This window comes from Nesoenas mayeri, assembly GCF_963082525.1.
Source record: "Nesoenas mayeri genome assembly, chromosome: 5".
Classification (NCBI taxonomy): domain Eukaryota; kingdom Metazoa; phylum Chordata; class Aves; order Columbiformes; family Columbidae; genus Nesoenas; species Nesoenas mayeri.
The window spans coordinates 52,320,801-52,341,869 of NC_137548.1; the positions used below are offsets into that span (position 1 = coordinate 52,320,801).

Consider the following 21,069-nt stretch of genomic DNA (forward strand, 5'->3'; position numbering starts at 1 on the left):
AGTAGGGATTAGCTCTTATCTTCCACCTGGCACATGGGGCTTTCATTCTGCATTGGAGTCTCCAGCTCCTGTGCAGCAGCACTAGGACTAAAAATCACCCAGTCAGGAAAGAGGAATGGATTTTTCCTGCATTTGGGGAAAAAAAAAAAAAAGAAATAAAAAGTTCTCCATCACCAGGCTCTGGGAGCATAAACTCCACATCCTAGTTGGTTTTAGGCTAGACTTAGGAACTGGAGTCCCACTTTGGCTGCTACAGGACCACTCTATGTCCCAAGTCAAGCAGAAGCTTTCCTAGCTGGCCTAGAGGACAGCTTGAGTACCCTGCAGGAGAACTACCTTTGGCATCACTCAGCCATGGCCGTGTGGCCCCAGGAGAAGGCTGTAGGCTAGGAGAGATGCTGAAGTGCCTGGCACCCTGGTGGTGCTGGGTCAGGCAGGTGATACCATCACATCATCCTGAGGAGTCTGAGTTGTGTTTTAATACATCGAAAAAGACAAAACTGACAGGTTCCCAGCATATTTCCATATCGGAGAGAAGGGAAGTAGCCCTTTTGAATCATGTCTGGGTCCACCTGAGTGGGTGACCAGGCATAGCGAGACAACAGGTCAGGGAGACACAGTCTTCTGGACATCGAAAGAGAGTTTGGCATCTCAAACTGCTTAAGGAAAGACCAGTCTCCAAGGTAATGGGGGAAAATACTGTATTTTCATTTCCATTTTCTGTGATGAGACAGTAATTCTGACAGCAAATTAGATTAAAACAAAACCAGTCACATTGTTAGAGCTTGGTTTAAAAATGCAAATAAAAGAACAAGGGGAGGAGACCCATTCAGGGAAGACGAACCACTCCTCCATCCTATCCTAAGGTATGTCACTCAGGGCATCATTCTGGACCATGTTCTCTCCCCAGGCAGCAGTCTCCTGCCTGCCCAAGGACAGACACCAGCCCAGCCTTGGGTTACTGCAGAGGTTACAATGCAGACGGCATAAAGCACTGCACACCCAGCAGAACCACAGCCTGATGTTTTTTTTTCCAGGGCTGCGCTGCACATCCCCCTTAAATCTGATGCCAAAGATGTTTAAACCCCACCGCAAGCTCCATGTCAGGCTTCCCCCCCACATCAGGTCTGATTAGCGGGTACCCACGCGGCTGTCACTGTCTCTCCATGCTGGAGAAATCCTGCAGCTGGGAAAAAACGTAGCAGGCCTTGGAGGATCTCGGGGCACTTAACTGGTGTGAAACTGGGTCCCTCCAGAGAGGTGCTGAATAGCTGCTGATTTTGGAGTACCTATTAATGATTTTTTTGGGGGGGAACATGCTACTGTTCTCTAGCCCGTCTGCAACAGATGTCCTTAAGCAACCAGATGCAGGGTTGCGGGTGAAGATTACAGCAGGCAGAAGCAAGCTTAGGGAGCAGCATTTGTCACATCCATGGTTGCAGGAGACAACACACAGATCAGAATTGTGTCCAGGCCTGTCCCCACTGCCCACACCAGAGCCCTCCAAAGCACACGGCATGGTTATAAAGCCAAACCTATCAGCTGCAGAGGGTGGAGACAGGGGACATCTGCAGGCTATGTGCTTGCTGTCCTCTAACAGCTGACCTCAGAACCTCTTCCCCACCCGTGCCTCTGGTACCCGTGGAGAATTTAATATTGGGGATGATTTATACGTATTTCACTGGGCATAACCATCTATTCACCCACTGCCCATGGGGAACTTTTGAGGTCCCCCAGTACTGCTGTCAGGATTATCAGTGAATTTTGGGGAGCCAGGATTTTACCATCTGTTTTGTCTGGTCTGGGGTCATGGCTGGTACTGATTCAGTCCTCTTGCCACCCGCAGCTTTTCCCCTCACCTGCTGCCACTCCCTAACTTCAGGACCTGATCCAGTGCCCTGGGAAAATGAAGAGAGTCCTTCATTCCCAGCACAGGCTGGGACTCTTGCCAGACTCTCTTCTGCTTTCCAGTAGTGCTTAAAACTCACTTTATTGAGCTCCCAGCTCCACCAGTGTTTGCCTACTGACGCCAGCCCATTGAAGCAAGCGGCTCCATATGCACAGGTATCGGCTCTCCGGGAGAATCTGCGAGCACAGCTGCATCAGTTACAGGATTGTGCCTGACTCTGCAATACAGAGCTCTCAGCAGTGTTAGTAAGGTGGAAAGCAGGTAAGGAGGGTGATACAGACATCTGGGTTTCAGGACAAGGCAGCAGGGAAAGTGAATGCATGTCCAGCAGCTGCCACAGCATCCTCCTGCCTGGGAGGCTTGCTGGCTCTCCCAGCTGTCTGTTGAGCTTTGGGCAGTTTAAAATACTGCAAATAATGTTTCCAAAAGATCTTACATGCCTGACAAACACCTATGGATTTTATCAGTGTGATTTCAACTTGTAGATCACTTAGTTACTTTAGGAAACATTATTCTCGACTCACTGGCTGCAGATAGAGAGGAGAAGATCTATGGTTTAAAGAACCCGAGAGAAGTTCACCAAACTCAAGAAAACCTGTGTCAAGTGACTTTGCTCAGCAGAAAGCTGGGCCTTCATGACTATGAATTTAAGTGACTTCTATTAAATGCTATCTTGACCCTCCCTACTCCCTGAGGAGTCCCACTGGCTGAAGCCCACTACAAATCCCTGCCTTCTTAGGTGAGGCACATGATGTTTCCAGCTCTCTCACTGCTGCCTTCAAAACACAAAACCACACCACGAATGCCCCTGGGCTCTGAAAAGTCAACTCCTGGGCATGCTATCGTGATTCCCTATCACTTCAGCCTGGGATGCGCTCTCCTAGGACCAAACCAGCACAAACCTATTGAGAAATGACCTAGTGATCACTGCCTCAGCTCACCACCGAGAGGTGATGGAGACTGACTCTCCTTCCATCCCACTCCCCCACTTCATCAGTGAAAAAGCAAGAAGTAAACCCCTTCCCCATCCCTCTCCCCCCACGCAGAAGCCCAAACCCAAGAGCAGCTGCACAGCCTCTCCACAGGAACAGAGGCACCGGGCTCCAGCCAGCTGACCCTCCAGGAAAGAGACCAAGGCTGGGAGACATGAGAGGGCCTTGTTCAGCTCTGAGAATCATTCTTAAAAACAAATACTGGAAGACCTAGCAGTAAAGCAAGGGGCTACGCCAGCTGGCGTTGTCAGCTAGAGACCTCCCAGCACCACTTACTCAACAGAGGGAAAAAAGCAGCTAGCAGGGCACTAATGACTATTTTCCATGTAATTTTAAGTCTAGTTCCTTTTTTTTTTTTTTTTTCCTTTCCACTCACTGGATTTCTAATCCTGGTAATCTTTCTCTACAGCTCCTGTGCATGTGTGTGTGTGAGGCAGATGCAGTGGGGTCAGGCGCTTAGACACATTTGGCAAAGCCAACAGAGTCATTATCACGGTCAAAGACTGTGTAGTAGGGACCGATGAAGACATCTCCCAGGATCCAGAGTGGGCCCCCAGGGGGTGGGACATCAAGGCCTGAAAAGCCACTCAGGCAGATGGTCTCTCCTTGTACAGAAACCTAGAGAGAAGAGTGAGAGCTTCAGTACAAGGATATCCTCCCCTTCCCTCAACCTCACAGGCTCAGCAATAACACCTGCCAACACCAGCTGTGCTTCAGCCTCACCCAGCCCGAGATCTACAGCTTGCAAAACTAACTCCCAACCCACCACTCCCACAGCTCCAAACCCGGCTTCCCCTCCCAGAGCCTTTAGGCAGCAAGCAAAGCATCCAGTAAAGCCACATGTGCCCATGAACCTCCCAACTCACACAACTCTGAATTAGAGCTGTTGTTGAGATTCTGCATAAGATGGTCCTTCCAAATTGACTCTGATGGCTTAAATGCCAACTGGTGGCCTCTGCTATGATAGGGCTGGCATCATGGCACCAGAATCCCATAGAAACGGGCAGAATGTTTGTACAAAGTCCTGCAACAGCCTGCCTGCTCCTTCTCTCCCATTCTGCTGTTCCTCAAGAGCATCACACAGGGGATCTCCTTCCTGCAGGACTGCAATGAGGTTCCTTGGGTCCATCAGCCAGTGCCACCACCCCCGCATCCCAGCCTTTCAGATTTTTTCCCAAGTGCCAGCTCCAGCCTTGCTTTCGCTGCTCTGGATTTCCCAGTTGAGGTTTGAGTGGAGAAGGCAAAAGTCAGGCCTTGGGAGGAAGCGTAGGGTGGGTGAAAGCTGCCTAGACGCACCTTGAAGACATACTGCTCTCCAGTGAGCTGGTAGGGCTTCCCTCCTAGTGTTAGAGTGATGACAGGCAGAGATGACACCTTATCGCAGGGAATCACATACTGAAACAGAAACAGTCAAGGTTTTAGACTTAGACAGCAGCTCCCATGCCCTCAGGAAAGAGCACTGTCTGCCCCGGGCACAACCACTTCTTTGCTGTCATTCTTCCTAAGAACTGCTCATCTTGGGGTGCAAAAGAGGCTTGAGCAGGGGTAAGTGGGCTGCTACCTGCCCAGGGCTGCAAGCTGAGGGGCCAGAGGGTTTTAGAGGTGAACCCAGCATCCGTTGGCTGCATCCTTAGCTTTTGGCTCTGCTGAGCCCCAGGGTACAGCACCAATGCAGTAGGGCTGTGGTCTTTCCTCTGCCACAGGAGGATACATGGCTTACTACAGCCTAGAGACACAGACAGACCCGCAGTGTGACAAAAGGACAAAGCCAGTTTAATTAACACTGGTCAGTCTTGGGAAGGGTGGCAGGTCTAAGTCAGTTGTTGCTGCAGGCTGAGGTCTCCCCACACTGCTCCCTACAAGTGCTCACAGCTCTGTGATTTGTGAGGGGTTTCAGAACAGAGCATCCTTCCTAGAAGGTTCTTATAATCCCTGTTCCTCCACAATTTCAGGGAGGAGAGATGACCTTGTGAGATTAGCTAAGATGGTTAAACACTTGGCAGGGAAGGATTGTCATTTGCACTAAATGCATTTGTATTAAAGTGCCTCTGGACTCACGTTAATGTGAATACTTGGCCTCAGCTGCAACTTACACCCCTTCTCCTCCACCTCCCAAAGATGGGTGGCAGACATGACCCAAAGTGCCCTGAAGTTCATGGGACTGTGCCCTCTACTGAGAGCACCAGCAGAGGGTTGAATGCTACCTGGGGTCAAAAGACAGCAGGGTCCCTGCTATGCCAGGGGCCTTTCCAGGAGCAGGGGCTGAGAATGGAGATCAGAGAGAGCAGGAGACTGGGCTCTCCAGCAGCAACTGGGTGCAAAGCAAGGCATCAGCATGGATGCTGCAATAGCCATGGACTCCCACCTTCCCAGCCTGGCCTCACCTGGCCTTTGATGAGTGGTTTGGCACCGATGGCTGTCTGCAGCTCCTTTACTTCCTTGGTGGGACCAGTGATAAGTGAGGTCCCTGTGTCCACGATGGCCTCACAGCCCCCTTTGCACAGAGTCAGCCCGTTGGCAACATCCACCCTGGAGAGAGAGTCCAGACAGAAGACAACCCTTAGAGGCCTTCCAGCAAAGGCTGTGAGGAGCAGCAAGCACACAGCTGAAGGCAGCTGAGCCTGGGCAGTATGCAGACATGCAAGGGAGCACTGCAACAGACACCCAGGAAGGACAGGTGCTCAGAAACCCTGATGCAGCACCAACTGAGAGTGCAGAGCCCCTGATTCCCCTCAGGGCTCTGCCTGTCCCTGAACAAGCAGGTGCCTTGGCGCGTTACTGCATTTCTGCAGGCAGCCCTGACTGCTGCTCGCGTACACTGCCTGATAAACACGATGACTAATTGGCACGTGAGCCAGATAAGGGTGATGCATTAGGGACTTGTATGACCTGTGCCACTGCAAAAAGCAAAGGGTTAAAGGGGTGGTGTGGTAGCTGAGGGGGTCAGAGGCAAGGGAGAGGTTTGTGTACATCCAAGAGGCAAGACAGGAGCTGCTCAGCTTCCTCACCCACATCACATCTCACAGCAGTGCAGACAGATAAGCTTTCCAGCCAAGGGTCTGCCATGCCTCGCCAATGCATCAGGGCTGGGGGAAGATTAAAACCCTGCACTGGGTGGGGGGGATGCCATCCCTGGGAAAAGGACACACTCTGATCGCAGGCCACTTTTAAGTTCCCATCACGTGGGAGAGCTCAGAATAGACCGCAGGGCTGGCGGGCCAGCAGCTCAGCCCGCTCTCCTCCCCTCTGCCTCCAACAATGTGCACTGATTGCTGTGCCGTGCCCTTCAGTCAAGGGCTGGCTTCCTGGGGCCTTATCCTGCTCCTCTGGAGCTGTGTGCAAGTGAGCCGTGGAACTCAGGTCTCACTGAGAGCTGAGCAAAGCTGGGGTTTAATGTGTGGGGCTTGCCCTGCCTGCAAGGGGGACACGCTGGCTTTTTTTCCATTCTTTGCAAGGGCACAGCAGGTATCTTCAGGCACCAAACCATAAACTAGAGGAAAGGATTTTGTGGAATATCTCCTGATGTTTTCTGCCTCTCCTCCCCTTCCAGTAACATATGATCCAAACTTAGGGTGTGACTTTAATCAGCCTTTTTTGTTGTGGATGTGTTGCAGGCATAAAGGATGGTTCCCTTTCCAGAAGAGTCTTAGCCCAACCGCAGGCATGAGCTGTCTGCATGCGTGTCCCTATGCATGTAGTTGGGTGGAAGGGGGACTTACGCATCCATGTGGACCTGCCAGTAGGCCTTGCGTGTGACATTGACCCAGCTGAAGTCACCACTGTAATACTTGGGGTCAGTCCCTCCCAGGAGTAGCTCACCGCCAGGCTGAGCGGAGGGGTCTCTGGAAAAAAAACCAAAACCAAAGCCATGAACATCAGGGACAGGGTAAGAACAATCCCCTCCACGTGCCCCCAGAATACATGCTGCGGTGCTTGGGGGTGAAGAATGGCATTAGCAGCATTGGAGACAGACAAATTACATTGTGCTGTAATATGTTAAGATAAGGACAGTCACTGCAAGGTAGGCTGTGGTGAGGAAATGTGAATATTTTGGCCCAGCTGAAGCATACTACAGCTTTTTGCTTCATGCTTTCACATGGACACCTGAAGAAACTCACTGTAGAGAAGGGAGACAGCAAAGGGGAACAAAGCACTGGTGTAGGGAACCTCCCAAATAATCAGCCTGTAACAAGCACCTGCACAGGGCTGGACATGGCTGGTGCAGCATTAGGTTACTGCACCAGCCAGCAGCCTCAGAGCTGAATCCTCAAGGTTACTGTGAGATAAAAAGCTCACTATCGAGCAGATGGGAAGAAATATGGTGATGGGGGAGGGCTGGCACTTGAGCGGCCAGCAGCAGTACTCTCTGCCCTCCCCATTCTTGGTGTGCTACTTTTAGGGCTGAAGTAGTTCAAAGTCCACCCTGTGGTGCCAGGAGGATGACAGGGTGTCCTGGGGGGAGCAGCAGTGAGTATGCAGGCACTGGGAGCTGTGCAGGAGGATTTCCTGGGTGGTGATGGCTGGTGGGGTGCATGGTTGCCTACGATGTGACATGATGGTGGCCACATTGTTCATGGATTTCTGGCAACAGACTGGTGCTGTGTTTACACCCCTAACAGGGACTGCACTAGCAATGTGCAATTTCATGATCACAACCCTGTATATTTTTGTTTCTCTTCACTCTGGAAACATCCTCTGTCTCTTCAACAGTTGAGAAATCTGGTAGCAGATCTACCCAGCTTTTTATCAGTAAAATGGCTGCATTTCTACTTCCCTTCTTAATTCAGAGCAGTAAACAGAAGGGATTTTGGCCTAACTGCTCCAGCAAGGAGACCTTGCTTAGACCTCTCCAACGCTGCTGGCCAAGGCATAAACTGGCACATGGTAAGAGGTGCTAACAGGAGGCATAGAGAAATGCCCAGCTGGGCTCGCCAGAGGTGCCCCACCAAATCCAACACTACCTGTTCAGGTAGAAGGAGAAAATGTTTTTCTCAATCAGCTTCTGTTGCATGATGTTATCGAAGAAAGGGGTGACCTTGTCCACAGAGATCCTCGGGAACGCCATGCCCAGGATGCCGTCGAACTTGGCAGCGATGAACGTGATGCCTGGCTGCTTCAAGGCCTCCCCGAAAATTTGGTTCTTGATTTTCAAGTTACCAAGCTGAAGGGATATGGGGAGGGAAGGGAAAAGCAGGTTGTAAAGAAAACTGACTCAGGGGACCAGGGTAGAAATGGGATCACACTGAACACAGGCAATAGCACGTCTCTCAATGCACTGCCACGCTCCTGTCTGCTTTCACCCTTGCATTTGAAAGCAGCTGCAGAAACCAAATACCCTGGTGCCACTCTCTCTGGGAAGGGGGGCAGGGAGGAGGGTGGTCAGGCCACTCTGGCCACACAGTGGCACCTCCTCCTGTGGCAAAGCCCCACACACTCCTACAAGCAGCAGACTCCCTTTGCTCACCTCGCTCAGCACTTTCAGCCTTTTGCTGGATCCCGGCACTGTACGTGCCATTTTGCAGTTGCTCCTCTTTGCACAGAGGGCCCTATATCACTTTGTCACCTGTATATTCCTTCCCGTATTGCATACTTCACCCTTTTCTCCCAAACAGCTCTTCTGCTGCACCATTAATCCTCTTCCTCACCCTGGACAACTTCTAAAGTCATCTCTGTGTCCTATGTCCTCAAGTACTGCTTCCATTCCCAGCTGGGAGCACAAATCCCTCTCACCTCTGCAAATGACCCCTGCAATCTCAACTACAAAAGAAACATCCCCAGGATATTGCTGCATCTCCCAGAAGACCCAGCCTGCAGAGACTTCCCATGGGAGGGCAGAAGACACAGCCAGGAAAGTGAGGTTCAGCCGGAAGCATGAAAAATAGCCGAGTACTATGAATGCAAAGGTCACCTCTCTTGCCAGCCACAAGAAGAACTGGTGTTCCACACTGGTAAGCTGAAACGCCTCACAGGGGCAGATCGCAGGAAAGAAGGAGCTCACAGAAAGCAGGATAGCTCTGCTGACAGGGAGCAGGACATGTCTGCTGGCTCTAGCAGTTCGGGAAGTTTTCAAGCTTCTGGCTGATGATGGGCAATTTTAGCATCCATGCTAGGACAACTTCAGCCTCTCAGCCTGCAGCTAGCAGCCCTGTAGTGAACCAAGCTGGACTAAAAAGCTGCCCTCTCCTACCTGATGGCAGATAACGATCCCTGTAAATTACTAATATCCCTCCAGGGTTAGACAGCGCAAAGCTGGGATGGGTGGTGTTAGCTTTAATGGTATCAGAGGCTTGTGCTAGGAAAGGGCAATCGAGTCTTGCAAAAGCTAAAAGCCACAGGGCAGGATGTGGGGCGAAACAGCTCGCAGCAACGCATCCGCTTGCCGGCACCCGGCTGCATGCCACAGGTTTATGAAAGCTGCTGCTCTGCCACCCGGCACCGCTGGTCCTGCAGCAGCTAAAAGTTCAATAAGGCTTCCACTTAAAAATAAAATGCAATGGACTAATAAAACTGAGTGCAAGGTTTGTTTGAATATTGCTGTGGCTGCACATCCCAAGAGGGAGGCAGATATCTGCCCAGTGGTGGGGTCTCAGCAGACCCTGCCTGCGTTTGGTCCTTAGCAGGACTGAAACCCAAGAGCATCTTTATCAGAGCACTGGTGCCAGATCCTTTGTCTCTGTCCCTTGGCTGGCTCCCACCCAGACACTAGCGACCAAAAATCATTACCAGTGGATGGCTGTGTGGTGGCCACCTTCCAGAACCTGCAGACAGGTGTCAGCACCCTGCAGCTCACCTGGTCTGCTAGTGGCATCAGTTGAGCAGGCAAGTGCTAGATGGTGAAAAAAGACTAGAGATGAGAGCCTCTGTAGCATGGTTTGGCACCAGGGCTTCGGGCTCCCTACTGCAGAGGCACATGGGAAAGGTGGGGAGGGACATTTCCTGTGTGCTGTACCTGCACAGTAGCCTTGCGAGAGGCACCATGCCACACAGCCAGTGATGCTTCCTCTGCTGTCCTTGAAGGACATCCCAAGGTCGAGCTGCGACATAGGGCTGATATGCTCAAGCAACAGAGAGCTGGCTGAAGCCAGTGCTCTTCAGAGAGAGAGCAGCACTGAGGTGTGCTATGCTACATGGCATCATTTCTTCACAGGTGGAGAGAAGATGTTTGACATGAGCTTGTCACCCTCTCCAAAAAAATTTCTGGGCTGAAGAACTCTGGACTTCCTGCCAACCAGCATTTTTCGGTCAGATGTCAGCACTACCTACCACAGACTGCTTTGGCTGCTTCCAGCTTCTGAGATGGCTGAAGCTGAGAGGGTCACCCTGAAGGCTGTTTCAAGGTCTACCTTTTCAGACTACACCCAACTGGGAGCTTGCATCAGAGGAAGCATCTTGGTGTCCAAGCTGAAAGTCCCCAACCCTCTGAGTTGCCTCCACTCCTGCATACCATAAGTGTGACACTGCTCAGGCTCCCCACAGGAGGTTTCTCTTGCTTCTGCCCAGACAGAAACCAAATGCTACAAGCCATGCTGGCTGCCAAGAGCCATCCCCACTTCCCAAACAAGCTTAGGTACAAAATCCTTCCTCTGAGCCGCTGGAAACTGGAAAGCTAATTAGCAAGCAGGCATTAGGGTGATAATTACAAACCAGGGAAAAAAGAAAAAGCTGCAATTTTCCTTCTGCTCACTTCAGCCCCTGCATTAAGCTGGAAAATGCCTAAACCAGCCCACACTTTCACAGGACAATAAAGTTGACTGTTTGCCTCACTGCGCCGCTCCATTATTGGGACGAATGCAGATGCCTCCACCTGCTCTGTCTGTATTTTGCAAACTTAATGTAAGAGAATTCATTAATGCTACGTGCAGGGTGCCTTCACCTGGCGAGAGCTGTGGCAAGGCTCAGATGGGCAGCATTTTTTGTCTCGGGGTGTTTCTAAACAAACTGAGGGATGCAGGAAATGAAACTGAAATGGTTCCAAAGGTCAGTGGGCTGCAGGAGGCAGAAAACAAAACCAGAGGTGCAAAGCTGGTGGCAGCCCCCCGTGGCTCCTCACCCCCAGCCTTGTCTGCACTGATTTTCAGGGTTCACTGAGCCCATCAAAAGCCTTCTCCCTCAAAGACAGACCTGCACCCAGCCTGACCTGCTGTTGTCTTTGCATGTGACACAGAGGTAACAGCTGGTGCTTCCAGGCTAGCCTGAAATTTTCCTGCTATAACAATAGGCTAAAGAATGCTCCTTGCATGAGCTACCCACTTTGGGTTCCTCTTGGATATTTTTCTTTTGATACTGATGAAACTGATAAGCCCATACTTCTCAGACAAACCTAATACTGAAAATCACAAATCCTTAGATTATTGTACTTATTCAAAACTTTTGCTTTGTCTCCCTGCTGTGAATGAAGCATATGCTCTTATCCCTGACAAGAGACCAAGTAACCTGGGAGTGCATGCACTGCTGATGTTCAGCAGCTGGCAAACTCATGAGCACCTCTACCTGGGAGGCAGTTGTAAAAGGTGTGTACCCTTCTCAGGGCAGAAAGCTCAGCCTTCACTTGCTGAAAAGGAAACAAAGGGAAGCAACCACCAGCAACCCAGATACCTCAGGCAGCCCTGAATGGTACTGGGGAACCCACCCCAGGTCCTTGCAAACATAAACACCATCCTTGACACCAGAACACGATGGGGCTGCAAAGAGCCCATTCTGCTTGGTTTTCGGGCAACTGCCTGCATGAATGTCCACTTCCACATGAATATTGGCCAGGAATAAGCTGGGCACCACCAGCAGCCTGCAGTGGTGCTGACACATTCTTGGGCTTGGAAAGTTTAGGTTTCAGGGGAAAAGAATTGATGGGATGACCACAGACCGTGTTTGCAGGGCACCACGCATGCAGTCCACGCTCCTAGCCTGCTGATTAATACCTTCCCCCTTCTCTGCCTGCCTTGGTCATCACCACCTTGTTTCAAAGCACTTGGAAACGTGGTGTTGAAGCATACTCAACAGGAGCACGACACTCAAGAAGCGATACTCATTGAAATCAAACAGCTTTGAGCACTCTGCTGAAAGCGGGTGGGGGCAGCCCATGACAAGGACAGTTGCTACTCACTGTGACAGTGTCCTGGCTGAGGTATCCGGAAAGGCTCCCCGTCCCATAGTGGATGGCAAAGTCAGTGCCGTTCTCCACGTAGGTGCTGGATTTGGAGGAATCGTACTTGTGGTGCAGCACTGTGGCCAGGGAAGAGGACACAGGGAGACATACAACATCAGTGCTCCTTCAAACATAGGGCTCTCTGATAACCTAACCCCACAACACCCAGCTCCTCTGGACACACAGACACTCAACAATGCAAAGGTGGGCCTGAAGCTGGCATTTGCCAAGCCTGAAATGCTTAACTAAGCATTTCCAATGTCTGCGGGATTAGGTGGGCAGATCCAATTTGGCTCTTAAATCAGATTTGGTCATCAGGTATTAACAGCCAGAGGCTACACTGCTGGTGTGTCAGGGTGCATTAGATAGCAGAGTGAAACAATCCCCCTGTACCATGAAGAACCACAGTGGCTCTAAATACAGCCTGTTCTGGGCATTAACATTTTCACTTTATGGATAATACTAGATGAAAATGTTTTTATACTTTTTTTTTATTGTACAGAGAGGGGTCAAAATATTCTTTCATTTGCAGAGGAGGAGGGCTTTCCCCTAGTCCAACCTGCTTTTCTCCTTGGAAGGGTTGGGAACTGTAAGATATCCCTGGTTTCACGGTTGGGCAGATTCCTCCTCTGCAGATTCCTCCTGAGTCACGAGTTGGGCAGCGGCACACTGTGAGCTCAGCCAGCTCAGCTCTGTAGCTGCTCGCTAAGCGGAGCAGACAGTGGCAGAGGACAAACCAGCTGAGCCCTACAGAAACCATCATGCCATACGGGGACTTCCCCGGCAGGGCTGTCTGGATCCCAGCCTGGCAGGAGGTTAGACTCACTGCATACTTGTAAAACAAGCCCTTTGGTCCCAGCACGTCCCACACCACTGCCTTGAGAAACCAGCTCCCTACTGCAGATCAAGAACTCCCAAGACAGACCAGATCTGGACCTCACCACCCTACCAGTGTCCTAAATTTCATTTCACATGTACAAAAATGTTTGTCTTCCCTCTGGGTACTACAGGGCCATACAAAAAGTCCAAATTTCCTCCCTATCCCCAGTGAGCACTGTGGTCCACCTTTCATGGCTGTGGTTGTTGGCTCCACTGGCTTCTCTATTCTGCTTAGGCAGCACAGCTTCTGGTTTTAAAATGGCATTTTGCCATAGCTGGACTTGACACCTTCAGCTGTAGACGTTTGTTGCATAGGAATGTCACAGAACAAAAAAAAAAAACTTGTAGTCCCTAAGACATTCTCTCATCTCATCGTGCCTACCTGGCTCTTGTTAATTATAAATCCATAAACATGCAGGCACATGTTCCATGCAGCAATAAACCAGAAACTAGGACAGTTTTTATCAGATCTGGCAAGAAGCTGGTTTTTTTTTTTCCACCAGAATTTCGCAATGGGGCAACAGCAGTGTCAGTCTATAATTTGGGGAGAAACATCACAACCTGTGATGCTGCTCCCCAGCTGCACGGCCAAGGCAGCTGGGGAGGGATTGCAGCCATGTGTGGGTAACACAGAGGCACAAAAACCAGAAGGGAGTAATGAAGGATGGATGCAGGGGGTTGAGATCTTATTTCCACCTCTGACTCTACAGAGCCCATCACCCTTTGGAAAGATCTCTCATGCTGATGCCTCAGTTTCTCCCCTTGCAATGCCAGGATCTGCATTTTATGGTGAAAGATAAGCTGTTGAGCCATGGCTGGCACCAGTGACACTTACAGCAGGCAATGTCCAGCAGGTGACAGTGCACAGATGGCACCCAGAGGTTGGAGGAGCCAGTGTCAAAGACCACAGTGAACTTCTGAGGGGGAGTCCCAATGCCAATCTCACCGTAGTACTGGGCCTGCAAAGCAGGAAAAGGAAGCTATGATCAGAGGCAGCCAGGTAAAAACACGGATTAAAGATCAAAAGAAAAAAAATCTCTTAGGATTGAAAAAGGAACCAGCTTCTTAACTAGACACTGCTCTCCTCCTGTTTTTGGCAGTGACGGGCTCCCAGCATTTGTCCTCTGGAAGGGAGGCTCCCTTTCAGTGTTCACATCTCATTACAGAATCCGTGGAAAGGATAAATTGGTGGACGTGGGATGGGTGCTTGCGGGGGAGGACTTCTGGCATGGGGCAACATGGCAGAAGAGAAGGGGGAAGGTCTACAGGCCAGCATGCAGATCACTACAGGCATGAGAAAAAAGATGGGACAAAGCCAAGCAAAACACCTGCGTTATTGAAAAGCTGAAACTGGCTAGGAAGCTGTTTTGCTCGTGAGTTTGCAGAGGAGCTGTGGGTTGCAGTGAGCAGCAGCCTTGCCCACTGAAGGTGGAGGTAGTACAGCTGTGGGGGCTCAGTGCAGGCTGGCAAGTCCCTGGGGTGGGGAGCAATAAAATGCTCAGTCGTGGGCACCAGAAGGCTTTGGAGATGCTGGAGGGAGAAAAGGGCATCAGCATCCCTCTATCTGGAAGGGAGAGACCAAACAGGGAATGCTTGGCAGGTGTCACACAGACCCTTTTTTCCCCAGCCCTCAAAAAGGGGCAGAGAGCCACGTCATGCTTGGCAAGCAGCTGGATCAAGGCCTGGAGAACAGGCTGCTACCAAGGGAAGTCAACCTTTCCAAACCCCTTGTGTATCTAATTAAAGGGAGGGGGTGGGAGGGTGGGGAAGAAAACAGGATTATCAAAGCTGCTCACCTCCTGTGCACTTAGTTTGCAGGGATTGCACACTGAGTAATTAATAATCCATCACAATTAGCCATAATGGGGAAACAGCACTTGCTTCCAGTGATTCTGAAGTTACTGCTAGGGTTTGAAAATTAATCCCTGGTATAAGGGACCCGTACATCAAACACACAGACCCAGGAGGGGTCCCAAGGGCTGGTAGAGACCATACAGAGCAGTCTAGGGGAGACTATGCCTTTCATCCCAACAGCTCCTACAGTAGCAAGAGCTTTTGCAGCTAAGCTGGGAGAGACCCAACAGTCCCTTATCTCCCAGCACAGGTTGGGCTGGTCTACTTGTGACAAGGGAGCAGAGTCCTTCCCTAAGTGGTGGTCCAAGCTGTGGTTGTAAGAGACAATGCTGTGGTGCAACCACTAGTGCTCTGGCTTTCAACACCACCATTAAAACACCAGTGACCCTTCCCAGCACAGTCCTGGCAGGACAGTGTGGGCTGGGTGACAAGAGCCCCTGGGGAAAAGGAATAGGGGGGGAAGATCCTGAATTAACACATCAGCTTCATTCTGCTGGCCAATGCTCACACCCCTCAAGAGCCACAAAGGTACCCAGCAGGGAATCCAGAAATAGGAAACCCTGCGAGTGTTTGGCAGCTAGGCAAGGGCAAAACTCATGTGCTTTATCTGGCTTCTCCTTTCATCGCTGCTTCTACCATGAAGGTCCCTAAGCTACCAAGAAGGTAGAGGTACAGAGTAGCTTTTCCAAAGGCCACACAGAAGATGAACGATAGCAAGAGGAAGGGTTCAGCATACCCCCTCCCAGAGCAAACTGGTGCGCAGTCTGAGCCCTCTCCACCTGCCCCATGCTTGGCTCTTTTATGCGCCAGCACCCCACAGAGCGAAGTACAATTTTTATGACTCTATCTTCAGAAAGTGGAGCCCAAGCATGTCAGAGATGCTAAGAAGGGCTGCAAGCAAAAGGGCTCCTATTTACGATAGTTAATTAGTGACAGGGGAAAGGAAACAGGTCAGAGAAGCTGCAAAGCTCTTGCCTGGGTGGCAGTGGGCTGTTTATTATTATAATTATATTACTAGTAGTAGCATTTTTAGTCTAGCAATGATGGGAAGCAACTTACAGCAACGACCCACCAACACATGGGGGTGCATAAATCTCTCCTGTGGGATCAACATCTCTCCCTCCTTCACCTTCCCAGCTGTGGTGGGACAGTGCTGCTGCTATGTCCCCCCACCAGCCCAGGACAGGTACCCTCAGAAGTGATGGCCACTCTGTCAGCATTGCACTGGGGTTTGCCACAGTGGGGTAAACAGTCAGCAGGTTACTCACATCCATGTAGTTCTTCAGGATCTCTGGGGTGGGCTCCCCCACGTCAGCAAAGCCTAGCTTGAACTTGAGGAGCTGGGTCATGGCATTCATGTCTGGGATCTCGCTGCCCACCTCACTCAGGACCCGCCGCATGGAGGGGAACTTGGTCAGGGGGATCCTGTAGGGGAAAGGCAAACACCCACCTGTTAAGGAGGGAGTGTGTGGGGGGGTCCCTCTGGGGAGAGGGATCGCACAGCTCTGCTGAAACCAGGGGACCCACCAGCATAAGGTGGACGAGGTTTGGGCTCCCACCAGCACCCTGTGCCAGACCCCCGTGCTGTGCCAAGCACTTCTCCCAAAGCAGACGATACAGGGTGAGGGGGCAGGTGGCCGCCAAATGTCACCGGGAAAGCCAGGGAGAGGCCACCCGCCATGGGCAGGGCCCGAGTCTCCACCTGAGTCCCCGCTGCCTTAACGGGAGGCGGGGAGAGGACGCGGCCCCGGGAAGGGGGTGGCCGCGAGAGGTGGCTGGAGGCCACCATCGCACCAGCACCTTGGGGCGCATGTCTCCCAAACCCCTACCCCACCCGGGGGGCTCAACCAGACCCCGGGGGCGTCCCAGGGCTCACCTGATGAGGGCCGCGCAGGGCCCTGCCAAGGCGAGCAGCAGGAGCAGGCCGCGGGGGCCCATGGCGGCGATGGCGGTGCTGGCTGCGGGTGACGAGCCCAGAAGATCCCGCCGCTGCGAGGCCGCGACAGCGCCGGGTCCCGCCCGCCCTGTTTTTGTAGGCGCGGCCACCCCGCTGCAGCGCCCCGAGTCAGCTGACGGCCCGAACCGCCACCGGCCGCGTCACGTGGGGTGCGGGCTGGGGGCACCGCCCCCGGCCCCCGGCCCGACCCCCGGCGCCCCGGGCAGTGACTCAGCCTCCGGGAAGGGGGAATAAACACCACTGAGGAGATCACGAGGCGGCCGGGCGGCCCCGCGTGCCTGCTTTCCTTGCGTCTTTGACTTCCGTTCTGCTGGTTGTGTTCTTTCCAGGTTTTGTGGCTTTTCTCTGCAGCCTCGGCGCGGGGGCTGCAGCCCCCAGCCAGCAGCGCCCCCCGGCCTGGCACGGCAGGGGCTCAGCCTGCCAGAAGCCCTGGCTGCTCACAGACCTCGGCCACCCACCCACTGTCACCCGTGTCACCCGTTTTGCAGCCAGGCCCACGGGGATGTCTGCACCCCCTGGCCAATGGGGCTGTGGCAGCCTGCCAGCCCCATGCTTCTTTCCCAGGACACCCCTGGTTTGGAGGGAGCCATCCTTCTGGGCTGGGGTTTTGGAGGGACACAGGCGTATTCTGGATGATGGCTTGTTTGGGGTGCACCAGGGGGGTTGGCAAGCCAGATTTGCTGCACCCCCACCCCCAGTGAAATGCCACCATGGCAGTACCAGGCCACTTACTGGTACTGCCATGCCACCAGGCCATCGAGGATAATGCTGGTGTCAGGTACAGTCCAGGGACCACTGGCCACCAGCAGACCCTGAGGCCTCCCCACTGCAGGATGCAGGGCTGAGCATCGGGGAACATTCTTTGCCACCCCTGGGGTGCCAGGGCAGGGCTCTGAGGTGCCACCCCACCAGCCTGGGAAGCAGTGGACAGAGCTAATCTCTGCCTCATTCGCCCCCACTGAGCTCTTACAGCCACGAGACCAGCTGGGGAAAAAAAAAAAAATCGGATTTACAGACACTTCCCTTCCAAATCCTGAGGGTCAGGGCTGTTTGTTTTCTATTCCTGCTTGTGCTCAGCCTTGGGGACAGGAGAGCAGTGGCCCATGGGATGAGCTGGGCACTGCTGGGTGGTGGACCCCTGGCTATATGGTAGGGTCCCTGTCACTTGTCCACCTCCTTTGTGCTCATGCAACTTCTGGAAAATCGCTAGGTCATATCACTGGCACTGAGCTCGCATCCACCTACTCCCCCCTTTCCCTCCACAAGCCTCTTCCATCCTCCCACAGCCTCACACAGCACTCCACAGGTCTGTACCCACCACCCCCGATTGCTGTCTGTGTGGAGTGTTTTTAGGAGCTATTTCTGCTGTGGGCTGTGTCTTGTCCCGCTAGGCATCCAAATGGCCAAGCCTTGGTTAAGCTGGGGGTATCGGGAAACCTGCCACCTTCTCATGGGACACAGCACCCACAGACCGGTGGCCAGAGGCGTTGGCTGAACCCGCTGGATCCCGTTATTTTGGCCAGCCCCCGCTTCCCTTCTGCCTTGCGGGCCTGTGGTCAAGGCGAATGCCACTGATCCTGAGTCAGCAAAACCCAGCACTCTCCCGGCCCCATGGCGCTGCGTGACTCAGCAAAACCCTGTGTGACTCTTTTTGGGCAAGAGGCCAAGGCATGGTAGGTCCCCAGCATCTGTAGCCTTACTCCAGAGGCGTCACTGTTGCCAGTGGCTCTGGCTTGGGGGTATGCTCCTCTTTTCCCCCGGATACCATCAGTCCCAGCATTGAGTGCTGCAGGGGGCAGCAGGTCAGACATAAACTAACCCAACTGCAGTCCCATTCAAGCAAACCCATCCTCCACAAGGGCTTTAAACCCCTTTGTAAATGTGCTTTGCAGGCAAAAGGGGTAGTCCTGACACCAGGCCCGGGGCTCCTCTACACCCTTTCAGGCTCTGCCAGAGCCCATGGTGGAGCTGGTGGTACCAGCCTGCCTTCCTCCTCTTTGAAGTGGTCGGGAAATGTAGCTGGCTGGGCAATATGCACCTGGACCCCGGGCTGGAGCACCTACGGCAGCTCCTCTGCAAGCATTTCCAGTCCTGCCGGTCTCTCCCAGCATCCCGCGGCTACAGAGTGGGCTCTGGCATGCAAAGATAGGCTGGTGAGGACAGCACGCCATGCTAGCCCTGTACTGTCACACACTGCAGAGCAAAGGCTTTGAGCAGGGTAAAGCAGTCTGGACCCAGTCTGTGTCTGTTTCTGAATTCCAAGGGATTAAGGGCAATCTTTGGTGTTAGCAAAGCTGTTATGAACAAGCCTTTGCTTGGGCTTTGTGGCAGCAAGGCTTGTGTCTGCATCCAGAGCTGCTCTCGCATGAGCACAAGAGGGTCACTGCTTTCAGATGTGCTTCTCTAAATGACTTACATGTCCGTCACACTGGTGAGCCCAGATACTTCTCAATGGTTTATTGGGAAAAAGGTAAGATGGGGCTGTGTCAGGGAACATTACAATACTGATCCTCACCTGGGTGCTTGCAGGATGGAAAGGGACCAGAGGGCTTATCCCCAGAGCATTTAATCGTAGAATCATAGAACAGTTTGGGTTGGGAGGGACCTTCAATGATCATCTAGTCCAAGCCCCCTTTGATGAGCAGGGACATGTTCAAATAGATCAGGTTGCTCAGAGCCCCATCCAGGCTGGCCTTGAGTGTTTCCAGGAATGGAGCATCTACCACCTCTCTGGGCAACTTGTGCCAGTGTTTCACCACCCTCATTGTAAAAAATTTCTTCCTCATGTCCAGCCTGAATCTCCCCTTTAGTTGAAACCCCTTGTCCTATTGTAACAGGCCCTGCTAAAAAGTCTGTCCCCATCTTTCTTATAGGCCCCCTTTAAATACTGAAAGGCTGCACTAAGGTCTCCCTGGAGCCTTATTTTCTTCAGACTGAACAACCCCAACTCTCTCAGCCCTCAGGCCCTCTGATAATTTTCATGGCCCTCCTCTGGACCCCCTCCAACAGGTCTGTGTTTTTCCTTGGCACTGGTGGTTTTGGAGCTGACAGTGCAGTGCCTGCACACCAGAGGACTCGTGGCCCCAGCAAGGAGCCAGGATTACTGCATCCAGGCCCCCTCAGCACCTCTGTGGTTTGTTTGCCCTGATATCAAGGCCGTGAGAGGTGCAGCAGGGATGTTTAACCAGCAGCTAGAAGCACGTCTGGGTATTTATAGACTTCAACCACGAGAGTTGCACCTTATTATCTTCAGTGGATAGACTTGGCATGAGCCTGGGCTCAGGGGGTTTTACACATTTTTCCCTGTTTGTGGAGCATGACCTGGAGTGCTGCGGCTGAGGCATCTGGAGCAGGCAGAGATGTGCGAGAGATGGCCGAGAGACCTGTCCCTCCTCACTCCTATATCTGGCAGGGTGGATGAACCCCTTTCCTTGCTGTTCTATCTCCCTGGACAGGGGGTGAGCTGGAGTGCTGGCCACAGCAGCCACAGCCATGGGTGTGGGGTGACGCGCCCGTGGGAGCGGGCGACGCTTTTGCAACCCTGATCCCTGCCGGAGAGGATTCCCAGAGGGAGGTCGGATGACTCAGCCTCGGCGGCTCCTGCAGGGAGTGCACCCCAGCCCCAGGAGATTAGGGTCCTCTCTGTAGGTGATGCCAGGGTGTGCCACTTGCCCTTTGCCATGCAGATGGGGACCTGACATCACGTAGTTTCACTTTGTTTTTTGGGGGGGCTCTTGCAGCTCCCCCTCCTGCAGTCTGACAGCACTCTGGCAGGTATGCTATGGCAGCCTCCTTCTCTTTGCATTTGGCCATGCATTTGCCTTCACCCTTTCCTCCATGTTTCTTTTTATTTATTTAATTTATTTGTCACAGTGGTAGCTAGTACCCCAGACTGTAATGACCTGAAGGGCAAGGAAAGCTCCAGCTCAGAAACACCAATTGTTTTTTTGGCCAAGAGGTGTTAAATGCAAAGCTGCAGGTTGGATTTCTAGAGGATGAATGTCGTCTTCAAGTTCAGAAAAATGTTTTCAGTATTTTGAAGCTTGTTGCTAAAGGAAAAAAGAAAACTATTCTTCAGTCTGAGCTGAGCAGAGCTTACAGGTGTGCAAGCCCAGGCAGGTCTGGTTGCAAACACCCTGACTCTGGGGCTGATGTGAAGCTGCTGGATGCCGCTAATTAGCAAGGCCTGATTCACCGGCCCCAAGCCCCCGAGCAAAGCGGTAGTAACTTTTTCCCGGCACAGTGCCAGGATCTCGCCCACTCCCAACACCATTTCCTAAACAGATGTAGTCTGCAAGGCGAGGGTGCATTTTCCAGTGGCACTGGTACATCCCAA

General features: G+C 52.5%; 1 protein-coding gene across 2 annotated transcripts; it reads right to left on the bottom strand.

The window, feature by feature from the left end:
• Positions 1 to 683: 683 nt before the first annotated feature.
• CTSD (cathepsin D) lies at positions 684 to 16,832 on the bottom strand. Of its 2 annotated transcripts, none has more exons than XM_080345033.1 (9): positions 16,653 to 16,832; positions 16,045 to 16,201; positions 13,758 to 13,881; positions 12,002 to 12,120; positions 7,863 to 8,062; positions 6,621 to 6,743; positions 5,286 to 5,430; positions 4,198 to 4,296; positions 684 to 3,519 (listed from the first exon to the last, which is right to left on the bottom strand). In XM_080345033.1, the coding sequence occupies exons 1-9, from the start codon at positions 16,712 to 16,714 to the stop codon at positions 3,358 to 3,360; spliced, it is 1,191 nt and encodes a 396-aa protein (XP_080201159.1). In that variant the 5' UTR covers positions 16,715 to 16,832; the 3' UTR covers positions 684 to 3,357. The 2 variants fall into 2 exon arrangements, with proteins under 2 accessions (XP_080201159.1, XP_080201158.1); XM_080345032.1 differs by lacking the exon at positions 16,653 to 16,832 and adding an exon at positions 16,304 to 16,465 and having other exon boundaries at positions 16,045 to 16,226.
• Positions 16,833 to 21,069: the final 4,237 nt, after the last annotated feature.

Coding starts and splice junctions, on each gene's coding strand:
- CTSD (XM_080345032.1), bottom strand. CDS start 16,457: ATGGCGGGTGGCCTCTCCCTGGCTTTCCCGGTGACATTTGGCGGCCAC. Junction 12,121..13,757: donor CCTGCTGGACATTGCCTGCT/GTAAGTGTCACT, acceptor CCCTGGCCACAG/TGCTGCACCACAAGTACGAT. Junction 5,431..6,620: donor TGGCAGGTCCACATGGATGC/GTAAGTCCCCCT, acceptor CTCTCTCTCCAG/GGTGGATGTTGCCAACGGGC.